Below are 19119 nucleotides of genomic sequence, written 5' to 3'. Positions count from 1 at the left end.
GATTTTATTGAATAAATATCAAACCAAGACTCGGATCAATTGAAATGAAAGTGTTAACATTTAAATGGGCCACAGGCCACTTTGTATTAGGAAAATTGGTTCCTGAGGTCAAAAAGGTTAAGAACCCCTTCCTTAAATACCCTAATGAGCATTACATTGTGATTTTTGGAAAAAATGGGGGTGCCGTATACCGTATTTGGACCTACTGTATTGTTATTAATAGGAATATTAATTTTGTTAAAGCCTTTAAAGTGTGAAAGATCATAGAACCATGATTTTTACTTTGTCTGCATATGCTGTTGCATACGCAACAAGAAGTGCAATCTGTTTAAGACAGTTTCATTTTCCCACCTCTACCTAATACACAGGTTTTAGGATTGGGGAGAAAGTCGCAGTACCAGGAGAAAACCAACACAAGCACATGGGGAACAGAAAAGTCCCAGGTATCCCGCTCAGGAACCATGGCCTTCTTGAGTTATACAGTATATGATTGCGAAACATGACCCAACTTTGCTTTCCCCTTTTATAATTCATAGATTGATTTCATTCTCAATCACTTTAACTTTACCTTTACACCTAAAGTGTTACAAACAAGATAGATGACATCACTTTTTCATGAAATCTTTTCAGCACATATAGGTTTGATCGTTTGTATCCCTACATAATCAAAAACATTTTCTTAGTAATTTTAACTGTTCTGTTATTCATTCATCACACATCAAATAGGAGGATCAGTTTCAGGATATGAATAAGGTAAAAAGATCTTTTGAGAATTAAGAATGAGCCCGCATTGGCTGTTGATGTTTTTCAAAGAAAGAAAAAAACTATAAAGGTCAGCTTACAGGTCACAGTTCCTTTAGTAAGGAGGAGGGTTGATCATTATGGGCTGGATCACTCTTATCTTTTTCACCCTGCTGGCACAGATTAGATCAGAGAATCAATCATGTACCTTGATTGGACAAACAGGTTTCATGGAGTTTTCTAAAGAAGGGGATCTAATGATAGGAGGGGTTTTCTCAATATCTAGTACACGAAAGCGTGTAGATAACTTCTACCAATCTCTACCTGATACATACTGTACAAAGTAAGTGACTACACATTCAAAATAATGTTAATGTGTCTGTAAAATATTTCCATCAATAATTGTATTTTATTACTCATGCATTTCTTTTCAGGTTGAATGATAGAGAGCTGAAATTTGCCAGAACGATGATTTTTACAGTGGAGGAGATCAACAGAGATGCATCCCTTCTACCTGGTCTCACTTTGGGTTACAGGCTGTTTAATGGCTGTGGGAGTGAAAACCTCCTCAGGGCAACTGTGGAAGCGATGAATGGTAAAGACTCTGATGGCTGCAACAAAAAACTTCTGGCTCTTATAGGCCATTCATCATCTGGAGTGAGCAACGACATGAATTATATGCTAAGTTTATTTTCATTCCCCCAGGTAAATATTCAAGGCAAATTGGTATTTTTTTTATATACATGTGTGACCTTAATCTGTTAAATGTGTTTTTTTTCCTTCTGTTTTCTAAGGTGAGCCACCTCTCAACTTGTAGTTGTTTAAGTGAAAATAGACTCTATCCCACCTTCTTCAGAACAGTTCCAAGTGACCGTTTCCAAATCCATGGTTTGGTGCAGCTCATGAAATACTTTGACTGGCGCTGGGTTGGAGTTATCTACAGTATAAGTTTATATTCAGAGAGTGGTACTGCTGAATTTGTTAAGGAGGCAAGTAAAGAGGGCATATGTGTTGAATATGTCCTTCCATTCCGCAAAACAAGTTCCAAATCGTTAGAGTTGATAGTTGAAACACTGAAGGTGTCCACATCAAAGGTAGTCCTTTTGTTCTCGTCTCTTTCGTATACCAAGTCCCTGCTCCAAAAACTTGAACCCCACAACATAACAGGAAAGCAGTGGATTGGCAGTGAGTCTTGGATCACACAATCAGAAATGGCTTCTGATCAGCGAAAGAGCATTTTACAGGGGGCGATAGGTTTTGCTCTACCTCGGACCTCCATAGCAGGTCTTGGTGACTTTCTTCTGAGCCTAAAACCTTCTGATGAGCCAAACAGTACTATGGTTAAAGCTATCTGGGAAAAGTTTTTTGATTGCAGCTTCTCGCCGACAAATACATCCACAATGTGCACTGGTGCAGAGGATCTACAGACCGTCTCTGCTGCCTACACAGACGTAACATTTTTCAGGGAAGAGAATTACGTGTACAAAGCTGTGTATTCCTTGGCACATGCCCTGCATTCACTACTGAAATGTTACAATGGTTCAAACCCAGCTACAGGGAAGCCATGTGTGAAGAAGCATGAAGTTCAACCCAAATTAGTAAGTATACTTGGGCACATAACGGCATTTAAATTTTGACAATAATTAAGAGTTTCAAATACTTTTTAGGTTAGCATTTGATCATTTTATTATTCTATGTTTTTTTAGGTATTGGAGCACTTAAAACTTGTAAATTTCACGACAAAGAATGGAGCCAAAGTTGCATTTGATGAAAATGGAGATTCTGGTGCTCAGTATGATTTGGTGAACTGGCAGATAAAGGAAGATGGCTCAGTTACAGTAGTAAATATTGGCCATTATGACAATTCGTTGTCCAAGGAAGAACAATTCAGATTTAAAAAAGACACCAACATTGTTTGGGGAGGAAACATGAATCAGGTGATATACTTTTTCTTTCTCTCTCTTTTTTTGCTTCTTTTGCAATTTGCATGATGTTAATGTTACAGTAAAGCTAAAAAAATTAAGTGGCTTATAATGATGCCTTTGGAATTCTGCTCAAGGTACCTAGGTTTACAAGTACGAGTCAATTGTCACTCGTAATGTTCCAACTTTTCATGTTGTGCTGAGAAAGTTTATATTTAAATGTATGCTGAGGTTATCGAATTCAAAAAAATGAGTTGATCTGAACATTGGTTGACAAGATATTCCTCCTGCTATTTGAAGCATTGGCGGGAATGTTTGTATGTTTTAACTATATGTGCTATGTGAATATGTTGTACTTTGTTGTTGTTTGTACCTCTTTTATATGGACCGAATTGGTCTGAAACAAAGTTGAAATGAAATGAATAACAACATGCACATTTTCAGAAACATTTCAAAGCAGATATTGATGGCAAAGACAACGTTGTTTTATTTGTTATGCAACCTGTTCTTCCTTTTGTGGGTTGTTTTTTTGCTTTATCAGGTGCCACGATCTGTCTGCAGAGAGCCGTGTCCACCTGGGACTCGAAAAGCAATAAACAAGAATAGACCCATTTGCTGTTTTGACTGCTTTGAGTGTCCTGAGGGAACAATCAGCAATCAGACAAGTGAGTGAAGTTTCCAACTAGTCAAGAAAATAATGTGGCTCTCCTTTTTTTCTTTTTGCTGTTGTTGTTTATTAGGTCAAAGATAAATATTTCTTCTAATATTAACCTGCGTAATGTTGATTCTTACAGATGCTCCAGAATGTTTGATGTGTCCACCTGAATTATGGCCCAATGAAAAGAGAGACGCATGTATTCCTAAACCTATAGAGTATCTTTCTTACGAGGAGATCATGGGAGCCATTTTAGCTGCAGTTTGCATAGTTTGTGTATTTTTTGCTCTCCTGATATCAATCATATTCATTACACATAAGGAGACTCCCATTGTACGAGCCAACAATTCTGAGCTGAGCTTCTTGCTGCTCTTTTCGTTAAAGCTGTGCTTCCTGTGCTCTCTGACCTTCATCGGTCGACCCACGGAGTGGTCGTGCATGCTGAGACACACAGCGTTTGGCATCACTTTTGTTCTCTGTATTTCATGTGTTCTGGGGAAAACAATTCTGGTTTTAATTGCCTTTAAGTCAACACTTCCAGGCAATAATGCCAGTAAACGGTTTGGACCTATACAACAGAGAATATGTGTTTTGACATTTACTCTCATTCAAATTTTGATTTGTATTCTATGGCTTACACTCAATCCTCCGTTTCCTTACAAAAACATGAAGCATTACAAAGAGAAGATTATCCTTGAGTGTGCTTTAGGATCCCCAGTAGGGTTCTGGGCTGTGTTAGGTTATATTGCAATTCTTGCAATCCTCTGTTTTATACTTGCTTTTCTTGCAAGGAAGTTGCCGGACAGTTTCAACGAAGCCAAACTGATTACTTTCAGCATGCTGATTTTCTGTGCAGTTTGGATGACATTCGTTCCAGCGTATGTGAGCTCACCTGGGAAGTTTACTGTTGCAGTAGAAATATTTGCTATTTTGTCCTCCAGTTTTGGTTTACTCGTTTGCATTTTTGTTCCAAAATGCTACATTATTATTTTTAGGCCAGAACAAAACTCTAAAAAGTTCATGATGGCGAGAAAGCAAACAAAAACCTTTTGAGGGAAAAAGATTGAGGGGTGGAAACTGCTTTGCTGCTTAGTTTTAGCAAACTCTGTAACTGTGAACAGCAGTCAGTGATATATTGATATTTTGTCTTGTTTTGACATAATAAATTACTTTGAAAAATTAAACCTGTGCCCTTGAGTGAAGTCATTTTGTAGTTTGAGTATAACAGACTACCATTTCACTAGGGGTGTTGAAAAAAAATCGATTCGGCAATATATTGCAATATTGCGTAGCTCGATTCCAAATGTATCTATACTGATTTTTTTTCATTTATTTAAACAAGAAAGTGTTTTCCACTGCAGGAGACATTGTAACTGCACAAAGAAGTGCACGAAACCCGGCCATGTTGACCAGCTTGTGATTTTTCAATAAAATCTAAAAAGAAACTACTAACTTTCATCATTTATTTGTTGTTCTAGGCATATACCTCAGTCATGTTGCACTAAAGTCAAAGTTGGTTTAAAAGCCACTGGCAGATTGTATGTTATTTTTTATTTTAAGTTGTTGGCACATGGCATGTTAAAGCCAATGTTTTGAATGTAAAATATGTCAATGAAATATATTTCATACATAATGTTGTCATGAAGGTGTACAAATGTACAGATTAGTTGTTTCTTAAGTCATATATTTTAAAAAAATTGAAATAATTGCCTTATACTTTAATATTGGGATATATTGTATCGTATCGTGCCAGATGCCAGGCAATACACACCCAATACCAACAAAGTTTCATGTTGGATTAACCCTTTTATAGGGCACTCATTGAAATATTTTCATGTAAAAAATAAAGTTTATTGAAGTTAGCATATTTGGGTCCTTGCCAGTAAATGGTGAGAAAAAATCCAACAAGTGTAAACAGAAAATGTAAGAAAAGTATAGAAAAGATCAAAAGAACCTGCATTTTTTTTAACATTAGATCATCACTTACAGAAAATTACAACACAAGTGCTGACAGACACCTGTCAAACGCTTAGCAAGTTTAGACACCCTCATTTGGTAGTAATCAAAAGATACGCTCACTTTTCATGCTGAGGTCTCGTAGATGCAGATTACAGGTCTGTAGATTACTTGTATAAAGGCATGGAGGAGTGAGAGAGCAATTGGGGTGTTGCTACAGTGTCCCTGTACAGGCTGAGGAACATCAGCACTGGTGGTCAGACGGTCAACAAATGAAGATGAGCTTCTTGTGGAGCTATACAATAGGTGTGGCTGGCTTCTGGCCCCCTAAACACTGCCTGTACGCAACCCAGGTATGCCTGACATCAATTATGTACGCAAACAAATTCAGGTACCAACTTTAAGACTTCATGGGGGTAGGAATGTGCAATATTTTATCGTTTATGATTTATCGTCAAAAATATTCTCAGCGGTAAGAATATGTCATCCAACAATATAATCGATAACTTCCCATGTCGGAAATTAGCGAGGGCCACGAGCCATTTGTCCCTCAATTTAGCCAAGAATGCCCATAAAATCCTTGTTCCACAAGCCAAAACTGCCCCTGTATGTTGTCAACGTATTATTCTCTGGAACGGAACGCTGTTTACGGGAACTCCATAGCGAAGCCTCCACGGCCGCGGTGTGCACCACCCCTCCCACCCCCAGCTCTCACACCCACAGACGGTGGTGCTCTTCACGGCTACCTGAAGCTGCGATACTACTCGGTTAAGACCAGACAACCATCCAACAAAGTGAACCAATCCAAGCTCCTCCATCAGATCCGCCCAAAGTTCCACAAACACGGGGACAGAGATGAACCCGCAGCAATGATTATGAACTGTAAACCTAACTAAAGCTAACTATGCTAAGCTAACACACCGACACACAGACTGGGCTAAGAGCTAATGCTAACCACTCCATATAAGGAATAGGCCAAATAAAAAGAACACGTCTTACTGTCATAAAACCACAGAGAGCCACCAATTAGTTTATGGTCAAATTTCACACTTGTATGGAAGAATAAAAACCTAAACGTGTCACACGTTGTGTGAAATAAATGTTAGTATAATATCAATGTCACGATTCATCCGTCCAAACTTGTGAAACGCAATATTTTTTTAATTATATTTAACGTGTTCACAGACAAAGCTGATCCTATTAGACTAATGTAACTATTGAGATTATTATCCCTAAATATACTGAATGATTAAATCATCAGCTTGATCTGGTTTAATTATAGGAAATCAGAGAGTTATTTATCAACCATAACTTTATGTAACTCATAAGATGAATCAAACAAGATTCAGCAACAGTAAAAACACTGATGGAGTCATTTGTGCTTTTCATGTGCTTTTTTTTAGAAAATAATTTGCATTTTTGCTTCTTCTCACTCATTTTCCAGGTTGCTACAAAGCGATGAAGCCAAGGATGTTGCAATACGATATGTATGACAATACAATATTATCGCAATATATCGTGATATTCTACCCAGTTAATATCAAAAGTAAACGTAAAGATGAAAAAGTTGCTGTAGATGTTCATCAGAAGATATTGATCATTCAGAGGACAAATTGAGTCAAAACTATTTGCTTCAAAACATCCTATTTATTATTAGTGTTTTTGCACATTTTCACTGAAAAAAAGAAAATACAGTGTCACACACTGCCATCATAAAATAAAGTGCAACAAGTTTCTTTTCACTGAAACTACTGTGTGGAAGTCTCAAAATAACCATAACAACATAATGACATCATTGCAACAACTGTAAGTGAGAACATTAAGGATAAATCATCCTGAGTTACTGACAATGCACAACAATAAGAAAAAATAATTTCTCCTATTGTGTCAGTTTAAACACTGATCTTAACAGATTATATGAAAATAAAATGTCGATGCACTTGCAATTTTTTTGTATGCACAAAGTAACCATTGCAACACACTGAAAGCATTGTAACCACTGAAATATTGCACAAATACACAAAAATATTGATTAAATATAAAAAAAAACAAAAAAAACGTCTGTTAGCTATATTGCACGCTAAACACTTTTTCAAATTTACCTAATGCTATATATGGGACGACATATTGTGCAACAAGATATCACAATATTAAAACCTCACAAAATGCAATAGATTTTTTTAAATCTACATTTCAGATTTTTTTTTAAATCCACAGAATCTACAACACACCAAACAATTACCTCAGCCAAGGACTTAATTATTTTCACCAGCATTTATTTGTTTGTTTGTTTGTTAGCAGGACTACATCAAGAGTACTTTTGACCAAATTTTAACAAAATATAGACCTTACGTCATGGTCAATGCCTTTATTTATCCGAGGGGATCCAGATCATCGTACTGCTTCTGGATCACTTTAAGAAACCAAAAAATCTCTATTTCTCATCATTTCAAAAATCTCGGTTCATAATTGACCAATATTGAATAAAATTTGACTCAGTTATGTCGGGTTGGTTCTTTAAAATCAGTGATTCTCAACCATAGAGCCGTGGTCCATTCTTGGGCCATGGGTGTTAACTATTGGGCCGCGAAAAACTTTCAGTTCCGCACCTGTGGGCCTCGAGGGCCACGGGACCAAGGCAGTGAGGCGTTACTCAGTTTTTTGAACACGCCCCAATAAGCAGCAGCAGAAGAAAACAGGTGCAAACTTTTGGCTGAAGTTATAGAAAAGTTTTTAAAACAAAAAAGTGAAGATGAAAGTGATGCCACCCCCTCCTCAAAGGCAAATTTTTTTTTACAAGGTTTTAGCTTGTTAAACTGTAAATGGACTTGATTTTATTGAATAAATATCAAACCAAGACTCGGATCAATTGAAATGAAAGTGTTAACATTTAAATGGGCCACAGGCCACTTTGTATTAGGAAAATTGGTTCCTGAGGTCAAAAAGGTTAAGAACCCCTTCCTTAAATACCCTAATGAGCATTACATTGTGATTTTTGGAAAAAATGGGGGTGCCGTATACCGTATTTGGACCTAGTGTATTGTTATTAATAGGAATATTAATTTTGTTAAAGCCTTTAAAGTGTGAAAGATCATAGAACCATGATTTTTACTTTGTCTGCATATGCTGTTGCATACGCAACAAGAAGTGCAATCTGTTTAAGACAGTTTCATTTTCCCACCTCTACCTAATACACAGGTTTTAGGATTGGGGAGAAAGTCGTAGTACCAGGAGAAAACCAACACAAGCACATGGGGAACAGAAAAGTCCCAGGTATCCCGCTCAGGAACCATGGCCTTCTTGAGTTATATATGATTGCGAAACATGACCCAACTTTGCTTTCCCCTTTTATAATTCATAGATTGATTTCATTCTCAATCACTTTAACTTTACCTTTACACCTAAAGTGTTACAAACGAGATAGATGACATCACTTTTTCATGAAATCTTTTCAGCACATATAGGTTTGATCGTTTGTAGCCCTACATAATCAAAAACATTTTCTTAGTAATTTTAACTGTTCTGTTATTCATTCATCACACATCAAATAGGAGGATCAGTTTCAGGATATGAATAAGGTAAAAAGATCTTTTGAGAATTAAGAATGAGCCCGCATTGGCTGTTGAAGTTTTTCAAAGAAAGAAAAAAACTATAAAGGTCAGCTTACAGGTCACAGTTCCTTTAGTAAGGAGGAGGGTTGATCATTATGGGCTGGATCACTCTTATCTTTTTCACCCTGCTGGCACAGATTAGATCAGAGAATCAATCATGTACCTTGATTGGACAAACAGGTTTCATGGAGTTTTCTAAAGAAGGGGATCTAATGATAGGAGGGGTTTTCTCAATATCTAGTACACGAAAGCGTGTAGATAACTTCTACCAATCTCTACCTGATACATACTGTACAAAGTAAGTGACTACACATTCAAAATAATGTTAATGTGTCTGTAAAATATTTCCATCAATAATTGTATTTTATTACTCATGCATTTCTTTTCAGGTTGAATGATAGAGAGCTGAAATTTGCCAGAACGATGATTTTTACAGTGGAGGAGATCAACAGAGATGCATCCCTTCTACCTGGTCTCACTTTGGGTTACAGGCTGTTTAATGGCTGTGGGAGTGAAAACCTCCTCAGGGCAACTGTGGAAGCGATGAATGGTAAAGACTCTGATGGCTGCAACAAAAAACTTCTGGCTCTTATAGGCCATTCATCATCTGGAGTGAGCAACGACATGAATTATATGCTAAGTTTATTTTCATTCCCCCAGGTAAATATTCAAGGCAAATTGGTATTTTTTTTATATACATGTGTGACCTTAATCTGTTAAATGTGTTTTTTTTCCTTCTGTTTTCTAAGGTGAGCCACCTCTCAACTTGTAGTTGTTTAAGTGAAAATAGACTCTATCCCACCTTCTTCAGAACAGTTCCAAGTGACCGTTTCCAAATCCATGGTTTGGTGCAGCTCATGAAATACTTTGACTGGCGCTGGGTTGGAGTTATCTACAGTATAAGTTTATATTCAGAGAGTGGTACTGCTGAATTTGTTAAGGAGGCAAGTAAAGAGGGCATATGTGTTGAATATGTCCTTCCATTCCGCAAAACAAGTTCCAAATCGTTAGAGTTGATAGTTGAAACACTGAAGGTGTCCACATCAAAGGTAGTCCTTTTGTTCTCGTCTCTTTCGTATACCAAGTCCCTGCTCCAAAAACTTGAACCCCACAACATAACAGGAAAGCAGTGGATTGGCAGTGAGTCTTGGATCACACAATCAGAAATGGCTTCTGATCAGCGAAAGAGCATTTTACAGGGGGCGATAGGTTTTGCTCTACCTCGGACCTCCATAGCAGGTCTTGGTGACTTTCTTCTGAGCCTAAAACCTTCTGATGAGCCAAACAGTACTATGGTTAAAGCTATCTGGGAAAAGTTTTTTGATTGCAGCTTCTCGCCGACAAATACATCCACAATGTGCACTGGTGCAGAGGATCTACAGACCGTCTCTGCTGCCTACACAGACGTAACATTTTTCAGGGAAGAGAATTACGTGTACAAAGCTGTGTATTCCTTGGCACATGCCCTGCATTCACTACTGAAATGTTACAATGGTTCAAACCCAGCTACAGGGAAGCCATGTGTGAAGAAGCATGAAGTTCAACCCAAATTAGTAAGTATACTTGGGCACATAACTGCATTTAAATTTTGACCATAATTAAGAGTTTCAAATACTTTTTAGGTTAGCATTTGATCACTTTATTATTCTATATGTTTTTTTAGGTATTAGAGCACTTAAAACTTGTAAATTTCACGACAAAGAATGGAGCCAAAGTTGCATTTGATGAAAATGGAGATTCTGGTGCTCAGTATGATTTGGTGAACTGGCAGATAAAGGAAGATGGCTCAGTTACAGTAGTAAATATTGGCCATTATGACAATTCGTTGTCCAAGGAAGAACAATTCAGATTTAAAAAAGACACCAACATTGTTTGGGGAGGAAACATGAATCAGGTGATATACTTTTTCTTTCTCTCTCTTTTTTTGCTTCTTTTGCAATTTGCATGATGTTAATGTTACAGTAAAGCTAAAAAAATTAAGTGGCTTATAATGATGCCTTTGGAATTCTGCTCAAGGTACCTAGATTTACAAGTACGAGTCAATTGTCACTCGTAATGTTCCAACTTTTCATGTTGTGCTGAGAAAGTTTATATTTAAATGTATGCTGAGGTTATCGAATTCAAAAAAATGAGTTGATCTGAACATTGGTTGACAAGATATTCCTCCTGCTATTTGAAACATTGGCGGGAATGTTTGTATGTTTTAACTATATGTGCTATGTGAATATGTTGTACTTTGTTGTTGTTTACACCTCTTTTATATGGACCGAATTGGTCTGAAATAAAGTTGAAATGAAATGAATAACAACATGCACATTTTCAGAAACATTTCAAAGCAGATATTGATGGCAAAGACAACGTTGTTTTATTTGTTATGCAACCTGTTCTTCCTTTTGTGGGTTGTTTTTTTGCTTTATCAGGTGCCACGATCTGTCTGCAGAGAGCCGTGTCCACCTGGGACTCGAAAAGCAATAAACAAGAATAGACCCATTTGCTGTTTTGACTGCTTTGAGTGTCCTGAGGGAACAATCAGCAATCAGACAAGTGAGTGAAGTTTCCAACTAGTCAAGAAAATAATGTGCCTCTCCTTTTTTTCTTTTTGCTCTTGTTGTTTATTAGGTCAAAGATAAATATTTCTTCTAATATTAACCTGCGTAATGTTGATTCTTACAGATGCTCCAGAATGTTTGATGTGTCCACCTGAATTATGGCCCAATGAAAAGAGAGACGTATGTATTCCTAAACCTGTAGAGTATCTTTCTTACGAGGAGATCATGGGAGCCATTTTAGCTGCAGTTTGCATAGTTTGTGTATTTTTTGCTCTCCTGATATCAATCATATTCATTGCACATAAGGAGACTCCCATTGTACGAGCCAACAATTCTGAGCTGAGCTTCTTGCTGCTCTTTTCGTTAAAGCTGTGCTTCCTGTGCGCTCTGACCTTCATCGGTCGACCCACGGAGTGGTCGTGCATGCTGAGACACACAGCGTTTGGCATCACTTTTGTTCTCTGTATTTCATGTGTTCTGTGGAAAACAATTCTGGTTTTAATTGCCTTTAAGTCAACACTTCCAGGCAATAATGCCAGTAAACGGTTTGGACCTATACAACAGAGAATATGTGTTTTGACATTTACTCTCATTCAAATTTTGATTTGTATTCTATGGCTTACACTCAATCCTCCGTTTCCTTACAAAAACATGAAGCATTACAAAGAGAAGATTATCCTTGAGTGTGCTTTAGGATCCCCAGTAGGGTTCTGGGCTGTGTTAGGTTATATTGCAATTCTTGCAATCCTCTGTTTTATACTTGCTTTTCTTGCAAGGAAGTTGCCGGACAGTTTCAACGAAGCCAAACTGATTACTTTCAGCATGCTGATTTTCTGTGCAGTTTGGATGACATTCGTTCCAGCGTATGTGAGCTCACCTGGGAAGTTTACTGTTGCAGTAGAAATATTTGCTATTTTGGCCTCCAGTTTTGGTTTACTCGTTTGCATTTTTGTTCCAAAATGCTACATTATTATTTTTAGGCCAGAACAAAACTCTAAAAAGTTCATGATGGCGAGAAAGCAAACAAAAACCTTATGAGGGAAAAAGATTGAGGGGTGGAAACTGCTTTGCTGCTTAGTTTTAGCAAACTCTGTAACTGTGAACAGCAGTCAGTGATATATTGATATTTTGTCTTGTTTTGACATAATAAATTACTTTGAAAAATTAAACCTGTGCCCTTGAGTGAAGTCATTTTGTAGTTTGAGTATAACAGACTACAATTTCACTAGGGGTGTTGAAAAAAAATCGATTCGGCAATATATTGCAATATTGCGTAGCTCGATTCCAAATGTATCTATACATTTATTTAACCAGGAAAGTGTTTTCCACTGCAGGAGACATTGTAACTGCACAAAGAAGTGCACGAAACCCGGCCATGTTGACCAGCTTTTGATTTTTTAATAAAATCTAAAAAGAAACTACTAACTTTCATCATTTATTTGTTGTTCTAGGCATATACCTCAGTCATGTTGCACTAAAGTCAAAGTTGGTTTAAAAGCCACTGGCAGATTGTATGTTATTTTTTATTTTAAGTTGTTGGCACATGGCATGTTAAAGCCAATGTTTTGAATGTAAAATATGCCAATAAAATATATTTCATACATAATGTTCTCATGAAGGTGTACAAATGTACAGATTAGTTGTTTCTTAAGTCATATATTTTAAAAAAATTGAAATAATTGCCTTATACTTTAATATTGGGATATATTGTATCGTATCGTGCCAGATGCCAGGCAATACACACCCAATACCAACAAAGTTTCATGTTGGATTAACCCTTTTATAGGGCACTCATTGAAATATTTTCATGTAGAAAATAAAGTTTATTGAAGTTAGCATATTTGGGTCCTTGCCAGTAAATGGTGAGAAAAAATCCAACAAGTGTAAACAGAAAATGTAAGAAAAGTATAGAAAAGATCAAAAGAACCTGCATTTTTTTTTAACATTAGATCATCACTTACAGAAAATTACAACACAAGTGCTGACAGACACCTGTCAAACGCTTAGTAAGTTTAGACACCCTCATCTGGTAGTAAACAAAAGATACGCTCACTGTTCATGCTGAGGTCTCGTAGATGCAGATTACAGGTCTGTAGATTACTTGTATAAAGGCATGGAGGAGTGAGAGAGCAATTGGGGTGTTGCTACAGTGTCCCTGTACAGGCTGAGGAACATCAGCACTGGTGGTCAGACGGTCAACAAATGAAGATGAGCTTCTTGTGGAGCTATACAATAGGTGTGGCTGGCTTCTGGCCCCCTAAACACTGCCTGTACGCAACCCAGGTATGCCTGACATCAATTATGTACGCAAACAAATTCAGGTACCAACTTTAAGACTTCATGGGGGTAGGAATGTGCAATATTTTATCGTTTATGATTTATCGTCAAAAATATTCTCAGCTGTAAGAATATGTCATCCAACAATATAATCGATAACTTCCCATGTCGGAAATTAGCGAGGGCCACGGGCCATTTGTCCCTCAATTTAGCCAAGAATGCCCATAAAATCCTTGTTCCACAAGCCAAAACTGCCCCTGTATGTTGTCAACGTATTATTCTCTGGTACGGAACGCTGTTTACGGGAACTCCATAGCGAAGCCTCCACGGCCGCGGTGTGCACCACCCCTCCCACCCCCAGCTCTCACACCCACAGACGGTGGTGCTCTTCACGGCTACCTGAAGCTGCGATACTACTCGGTTAAGACCAGACAACCATCCAACAAAGTGAACCAATCCAAGCTCCTCCATCAGATCCGCCCAAAGTTCCACAAACACGGGGACAGAGATGAACCCGCAGCAATGATTATGAACTGTAAACTCAACTAAAGCTAACTATGCTAAGCTAACACACCGACACACAGACTGGGCTAAGAGCTAATGCTAACCACTCCATATAAGGAATAGGCCAAATAAAAAGAACACGTCTTACTGTCATAAAACCACAGAGAGCCACCAATTAGTTTATGGTCAAATTTCACACTTGTATGGAAGAATAAAACCTAAACGTGTCACACGTTGTGTGAAATAAATGTTAGCATAATATCAATGTCACGATTCATCCGTCCAAACTTGTGAAACGCAATATTTTTTTAATTATATTTCACGTGTTCACAGACAAAGCTGATCCTATTAGACTAATGTAACTATTGAGATTATTATCCCTAAATATACTGAATGATTAAATCATCAGCTTGATCTGGTTTAATTATAGGAAATCAGAGAGTTATTTATCAACCATAACTTTATGTAACTCATAAGATGAATCAAACAAGATTCAGCAACAGTAAAAACACTGATGGAGTTATTTGTGCTTTTCATGTGCTTTTTTTTTAGAAAATAATTTCATTTTAAATGAGGAAAAATTAATTTTATACAATAACACTAATAGAGTGATCCGCATGCACTGATATATTCCATAAAATATCAGCTCAGGAGCTCTTTGAGTCAGCAGATACTGTAGCTTTTTTTAATGTATTCAAATGTATTTGTGTTTCTAAGGAACCTGTTTACACTAAGTTGGGAATTGTTTTATTTATTTATAGTTTTTTATTATTTATCGTGATGTTTATCGTTATTGTGATAAATACCAGAAATTATCGGGATAATTTTTTTAGTCCATATCGCCCATCCCTACATGGGGGTACTGTAGAGGTTGGCTGCTCATCATCGCCATTGTTCTAACTGTTACTGTCAATGCCCTAAAGCAGGGGTCTCAAACTTAAATTACCTGGGGGCCACAGTAGGCAGAGTCTGGGTGAGGCTGGGCCGCATCAGGTATTCAACAAAAACATTTTGGGAAAAAAAATGTAATCTTCATAAACGTCATTACAAACAGTTCTTTAAAGGTAGAGTAGGCGATTTTTGAAAGCTAGCATGATTTTGAATGTAGCCTCCCCGACGGCTCCGCCGTTACCCCCCTCGCCCCTCCACTCTATGCTCCGTCTCACTCACATGCATGCGCACAGCTGCTGCAGAAGAGGAGCTCAGCTCATCACTTGTATTGTGTAGAATCTACATTGTCTCATGTCTCATTCAGCAGTAAGTAAACAAGAAACTTTACCATTATATATGTTAAGTTTTTTTTTTCAAGCAATAAAGTTAAAGTCACGTGCTTAGTCAACCAGACGAGAACGTCATTACCGCTTTTTCTTCCAGCGACATCAAGGCAGATAATAAACCACTCACCTTTCTTTTTGCGCTCACTGTTCATGTATTTCGTGATGACATGAACATCATGACATTTGTAGATGGTAGAAAGTACCGAGATAAAGAGCACAAAAAAGGCGATTGCCAGTGAGGCGTTTACTATCCGTTGGGACAGTGGGACATTAGCTGATTATAGCCGATATAAACCATGGGACGCAGCCACAGAGGCGTTATTTACTGGCTTTTATTTTCTATAATAACCCCATGGAATCAGCTGTACGTTCCATCCAACACCGATGTTTCGTTGACTATAACTGAGACGGGTAGGTCCCCTATGAGCCCCCAGCCTCTGAAGCGGGATGGCGGGTGCGAGCTGGCTGGGTGGGTGGCTCCAGCGGAGATGAGCTTCCCTTGGTGACATCGTCAAAGCACAATGCTGTAAAGTACCATTCATATTGTAACAGACTGGGCCCTATGTTACTGAGTTATGTTCCACGTGTAGTTTATTCAATGTTTAACAGGTGTTGTGGTTTCTCATGGCATTTGAAGCATCGTTACGTGCAGCTTTATCTGCCAATGTTCGTCTTTGGTTACATGTGTTCTGCGTGTTGATTGGCTGGGAGGCTGGGGAAGGGCGGGCGTAAGCGGAGAATGAGGGGTACATTCTGTTTTAACGACTTCCATTAAAATATGATAAACATTTGATAATAGCTCAAGTCACGTCATTACAATACAGTATAAAACACACGGGCCGCACTAACATTACATTTTCACATTGTCCTGGGGGCCACAAATTATCATCCCGCGGGCCACGAGAATGAGACCTCTGCCCTAAAGCATTTCCACTTCAGGCTGCTTGTATTTCCTCTCAGGCAGAGGGGTCAATGTAATTTGAGCCTGGAATGTCCTGTTTGTTGGTGAGGGCCCTTACGTAAAAGAAAAAAGTCTATTTAAGTGTGCTTAGAGTATATCTATTTTAAACAAAAAATGTAAATGTATACTTTCAGTTTACATTTTATGTACTTAGAGATACACAAAAGCGCATCACTTCAGTATACTTGCAGTACACTGAAATGTGTACATTAAAGTACAAGTATATTTACTTCATACTTGCATTGAACTTTTGATATATACTTAATACAAGTATTTAAATTACCTTTAAGTATATTCGGCATGTGAATGTGCAGATTTTAGTGATTGCAGCCTAATAATTACCTTTCTAACATTTGTATTAAAAAAACAAAACACAGGTCTATTGGTAGGATAGTCAAGTTAACAAGTCTTCGTGAAATAAAGTTAAAAGTATATCGCAGTGTATATTATAACAAAAAGTGCTCAGTATAGTGTTAGTATACCTATAAGTTCACTTGCAGTATGAAATAAAGCTTTTGGTAAACTAAAATTAGGCCAATTTAATCCCAACAATTATTGAAATAATACATTTTGAAGTAGACTGCTAGCATATTGGGTATGTGTACTTGGTACCTAAAAGTGTACTGAGCAAATCGTACTTAAACTATACTTAAGTATACTTATTATGTACTTTAGGTATAGTTCTTTTTGGTAAAAGTGGGACAAAATCAGGGTGGGACACCTTGCTATCTTCCTCCTAGTCATCGTCACTAAAGGCAGAACTGACTGCAGTGAGGAAAAATTACTCACTAAAATGCAATAAAACTATTATTATTATCATTATTAAGTAATCATTGCTCAAAATTACTCATATTTACTAATTATAGCTTCAGAAAATAGTTATTAAAACAATGTCTTAAGTTTTATTGCCTTTTTTTGTAAATAAATGATGCCAAGTACCTGTTAGATACTTTGGGTATTTGTCCAAAAGCAGTCACACCAAACTAACATTCATTTTTAGGTGAACCGGGTGTATATTTTTCCTGCAGTAATTCCGCTCATTTCACTAAGTTCTTCACAAACAAACATATTTCCTCACCTAGTACAACTCGTCAACTAAAACATGTGTGAGTATAATCAACTTACCATGGTTAGTTTAGGTGTTTCAATCAGAAATGCGGAGTAAGTTGAGCCACATGACCATCATTTTCTGAATTCAGAGAAAACAGGAAGTTGGAGGCCTCCCAGGTGTCTGCTGATTGGTCAAATGTCCCATTTGTGATGTAATCTCTATTGATTGGCTGGGTGAAGACCACATGGTTCTTGAGCTAGGCCTAGGCCAAATTTAATGTGTGAGGAAATGACCAAAAACAGTCACTTAGTAAACTAAACCAATAACAGCTGCCTGTACTGACACTGTTTAACTGGTAGAGTCAGTGTTAAAAATGAAGAGATAAAAATTAGTCCTGAACTCAACTTGCATGTAGCAAATATGTCATGTTCCCCACAAAGCCTTGCTAGTTTATTTTTTAAATTTAATTACATATATAAATACGAAACAATTAAATATAAAATATGCATATATAAAGTATAAATTCTAAAATCAATTCTAAAATGGTCCCCTGCACTCGCTTTAAAACTCGAGGAGACCGATCGTTTAAAGCGGTAGCTCCTCGCCTTTGGAATGAACTTCCACACACTCTGCGCATGCTGGACTCCATGGATGATTTCAAAAATCAACTAAAGACATACTTTTTTAGGGAGGCTTTCTAGCCACACTTTTGTATCAGCCTAATGTAGGCTTTGTATGTACCCTTTTATTTCTTGCATTCTACCGACACTGCACTGTACTGGCATATGTACTCTGTTATTGTTATTGTTTTTAATCGTAAAATGTGAAGCTCTTTGTGACCCTGATCTGTGAAAAGCGCTTCATAAATAAATGACTAACTTACTTACTAACTTACTTACTAACTTACTTACTAACTTACTTACTAACTTACTTACTAACTTACTTACTTACTTACTTACTTACTTACTTAAAAAAACAATTTCTAATTGTCTGACTTTTGTGATGTTTGCAATGAATGTGTAGAAGCAAAAAAAAAAAAACAAAAAAAAAAAGAAAAGAAAGCAGTGTTGTCGACTTAGTGACAGTTGCCATATTTAGCAAGTTGGGTTTTTTTTCCCCTTTGGAAAAACCTATTTACCTTTACCATGTTTTTACCAACTTCAAAGCCCTCTTAAAAAAAAGGAAAAGAAAGTAATATTTATTATTATTATTATTATTATTATTATTATTATTATTATTATTATTATTATTATTACAACTTCTCAATTAATATTTTAGAATTAAGTATATTATGTGAGGATGTAATAATGCCTCTGTTTGTGTGTATGTGTGCAGTGCCGAATGGGTGACTTTTGAAAGTGGGACCAAGTTTTCCCTTTTGGGCCAAACCTACCAATCTAAGGTAAGTGTGCCCTGCTGGGATTAAATCAGACCTTGTGATAGCGATCTGCTGTCATCCTGAGAACGCTGTTATAAAAACCGCATCCTGGCCTACTTTTGACAATGCAGCACAAAAATGCAGAAAATAATCATCTTCTTTTTTCTGTGTGTTCTTGACACGAACGCAGAATCGGGCTGTGAGCTGTTTGGGAGATTTGAAATGCCAAGTTTGTTT

The 19119-nt window shown here is 37.2% G+C and overlaps 2 protein-coding genes across 2 annotated transcripts; both read left to right on the top strand.

Annotated features, from left to right (window-relative positions):
• Nucleotides 1–947: 947 nt before the first annotated feature.
• On the top strand, nt 948–4371 carry LOC114474123 (extracellular calcium-sensing receptor-like). Its single transcript, XM_028464165.1, has 6 exons — nt 948–1084; nt 1176–1446; nt 1536–2339; nt 2448–2678; nt 3205–3328; nt 3458–4371. Exons 1-6 carry the CDS (start codon nt 972–974, stop codon nt 4369–4371), a joined length of 2457 nt encoding a protein of 818 aa, XP_028319966.1. The 5' UTR covers nt 948–971.
• Nucleotides 4372–9046: 4675 nt separating this feature from the next.
• Nucleotides 9047–12472, top strand: LOC114474124 (extracellular calcium-sensing receptor-like). The gene is made up of 6 exons (XM_028464166.1): nt 9047–9183; nt 9275–9545; nt 9635–10438; nt 10549–10779; nt 11306–11429; nt 11559–12472. The coding sequence occupies exons 1-6, from the start codon at nt 9071–9073 to the stop codon at nt 12470–12472; spliced, it is 2457 nt and encodes an 818-aa protein (XP_028319967.1). The 5' UTR covers nt 9047–9070.
• Nucleotides 12473–19119: the final 6647 nt, after the last annotated feature.

The sequence above is a fragment of the Gouania willdenowi genome, chromosome 13 (assembly GCF_900634775.1).
Source record: "Gouania willdenowi chromosome 13, fGouWil2.1, whole genome shotgun sequence".
Classification (NCBI taxonomy): domain Eukaryota; kingdom Metazoa; phylum Chordata; class Actinopteri; order Blenniiformes; family Gobiesocidae; genus Gouania; species Gouania willdenowi.
The sequence above is the reverse complement of the archived record's forward strand: the minus strand, read 5'-3'. Positions and strand labels throughout refer to the sequence as shown.

Coding starts and splice junctions, on each gene's coding strand:
- LOC114474123 (XM_028464165.1), top strand. CDS start 972: ATGGAGTTTTCTAAAGAAGGGGATCTAATGATAGGAGGGGTTTTCTCA. Junction 1,085..1,175: donor CCTGATACATACTGTACAAA/GTAAGTGACTAC, acceptor ATTTCTTTTCAG/GTTGAATGATAGAGAGCTGA. Junction 2,340..2,447: donor ATGAAGTTCAACCCAAATTA/GTAAGTATACTT, acceptor ATGTTTTTTTAG/GTATTGGAGCACTTAAAACT.
- LOC114474124 (XM_028464166.1), top strand. CDS start 9,071: ATGGAGTTTTCTAAAGAAGGGGATCTAATGATAGGAGGGGTTTTCTCA. Junction 9,184..9,274: donor CCTGATACATACTGTACAAA/GTAAGTGACTAC, acceptor ATTTCTTTTCAG/GTTGAATGATAGAGAGCTGA. Junction 9,546..9,634: donor GTTTATTTTCATTCCCCCAG/GTAAATATTCAA, acceptor CTGTTTTCTAAG/GTGAGCCACCTCTCAACTTG.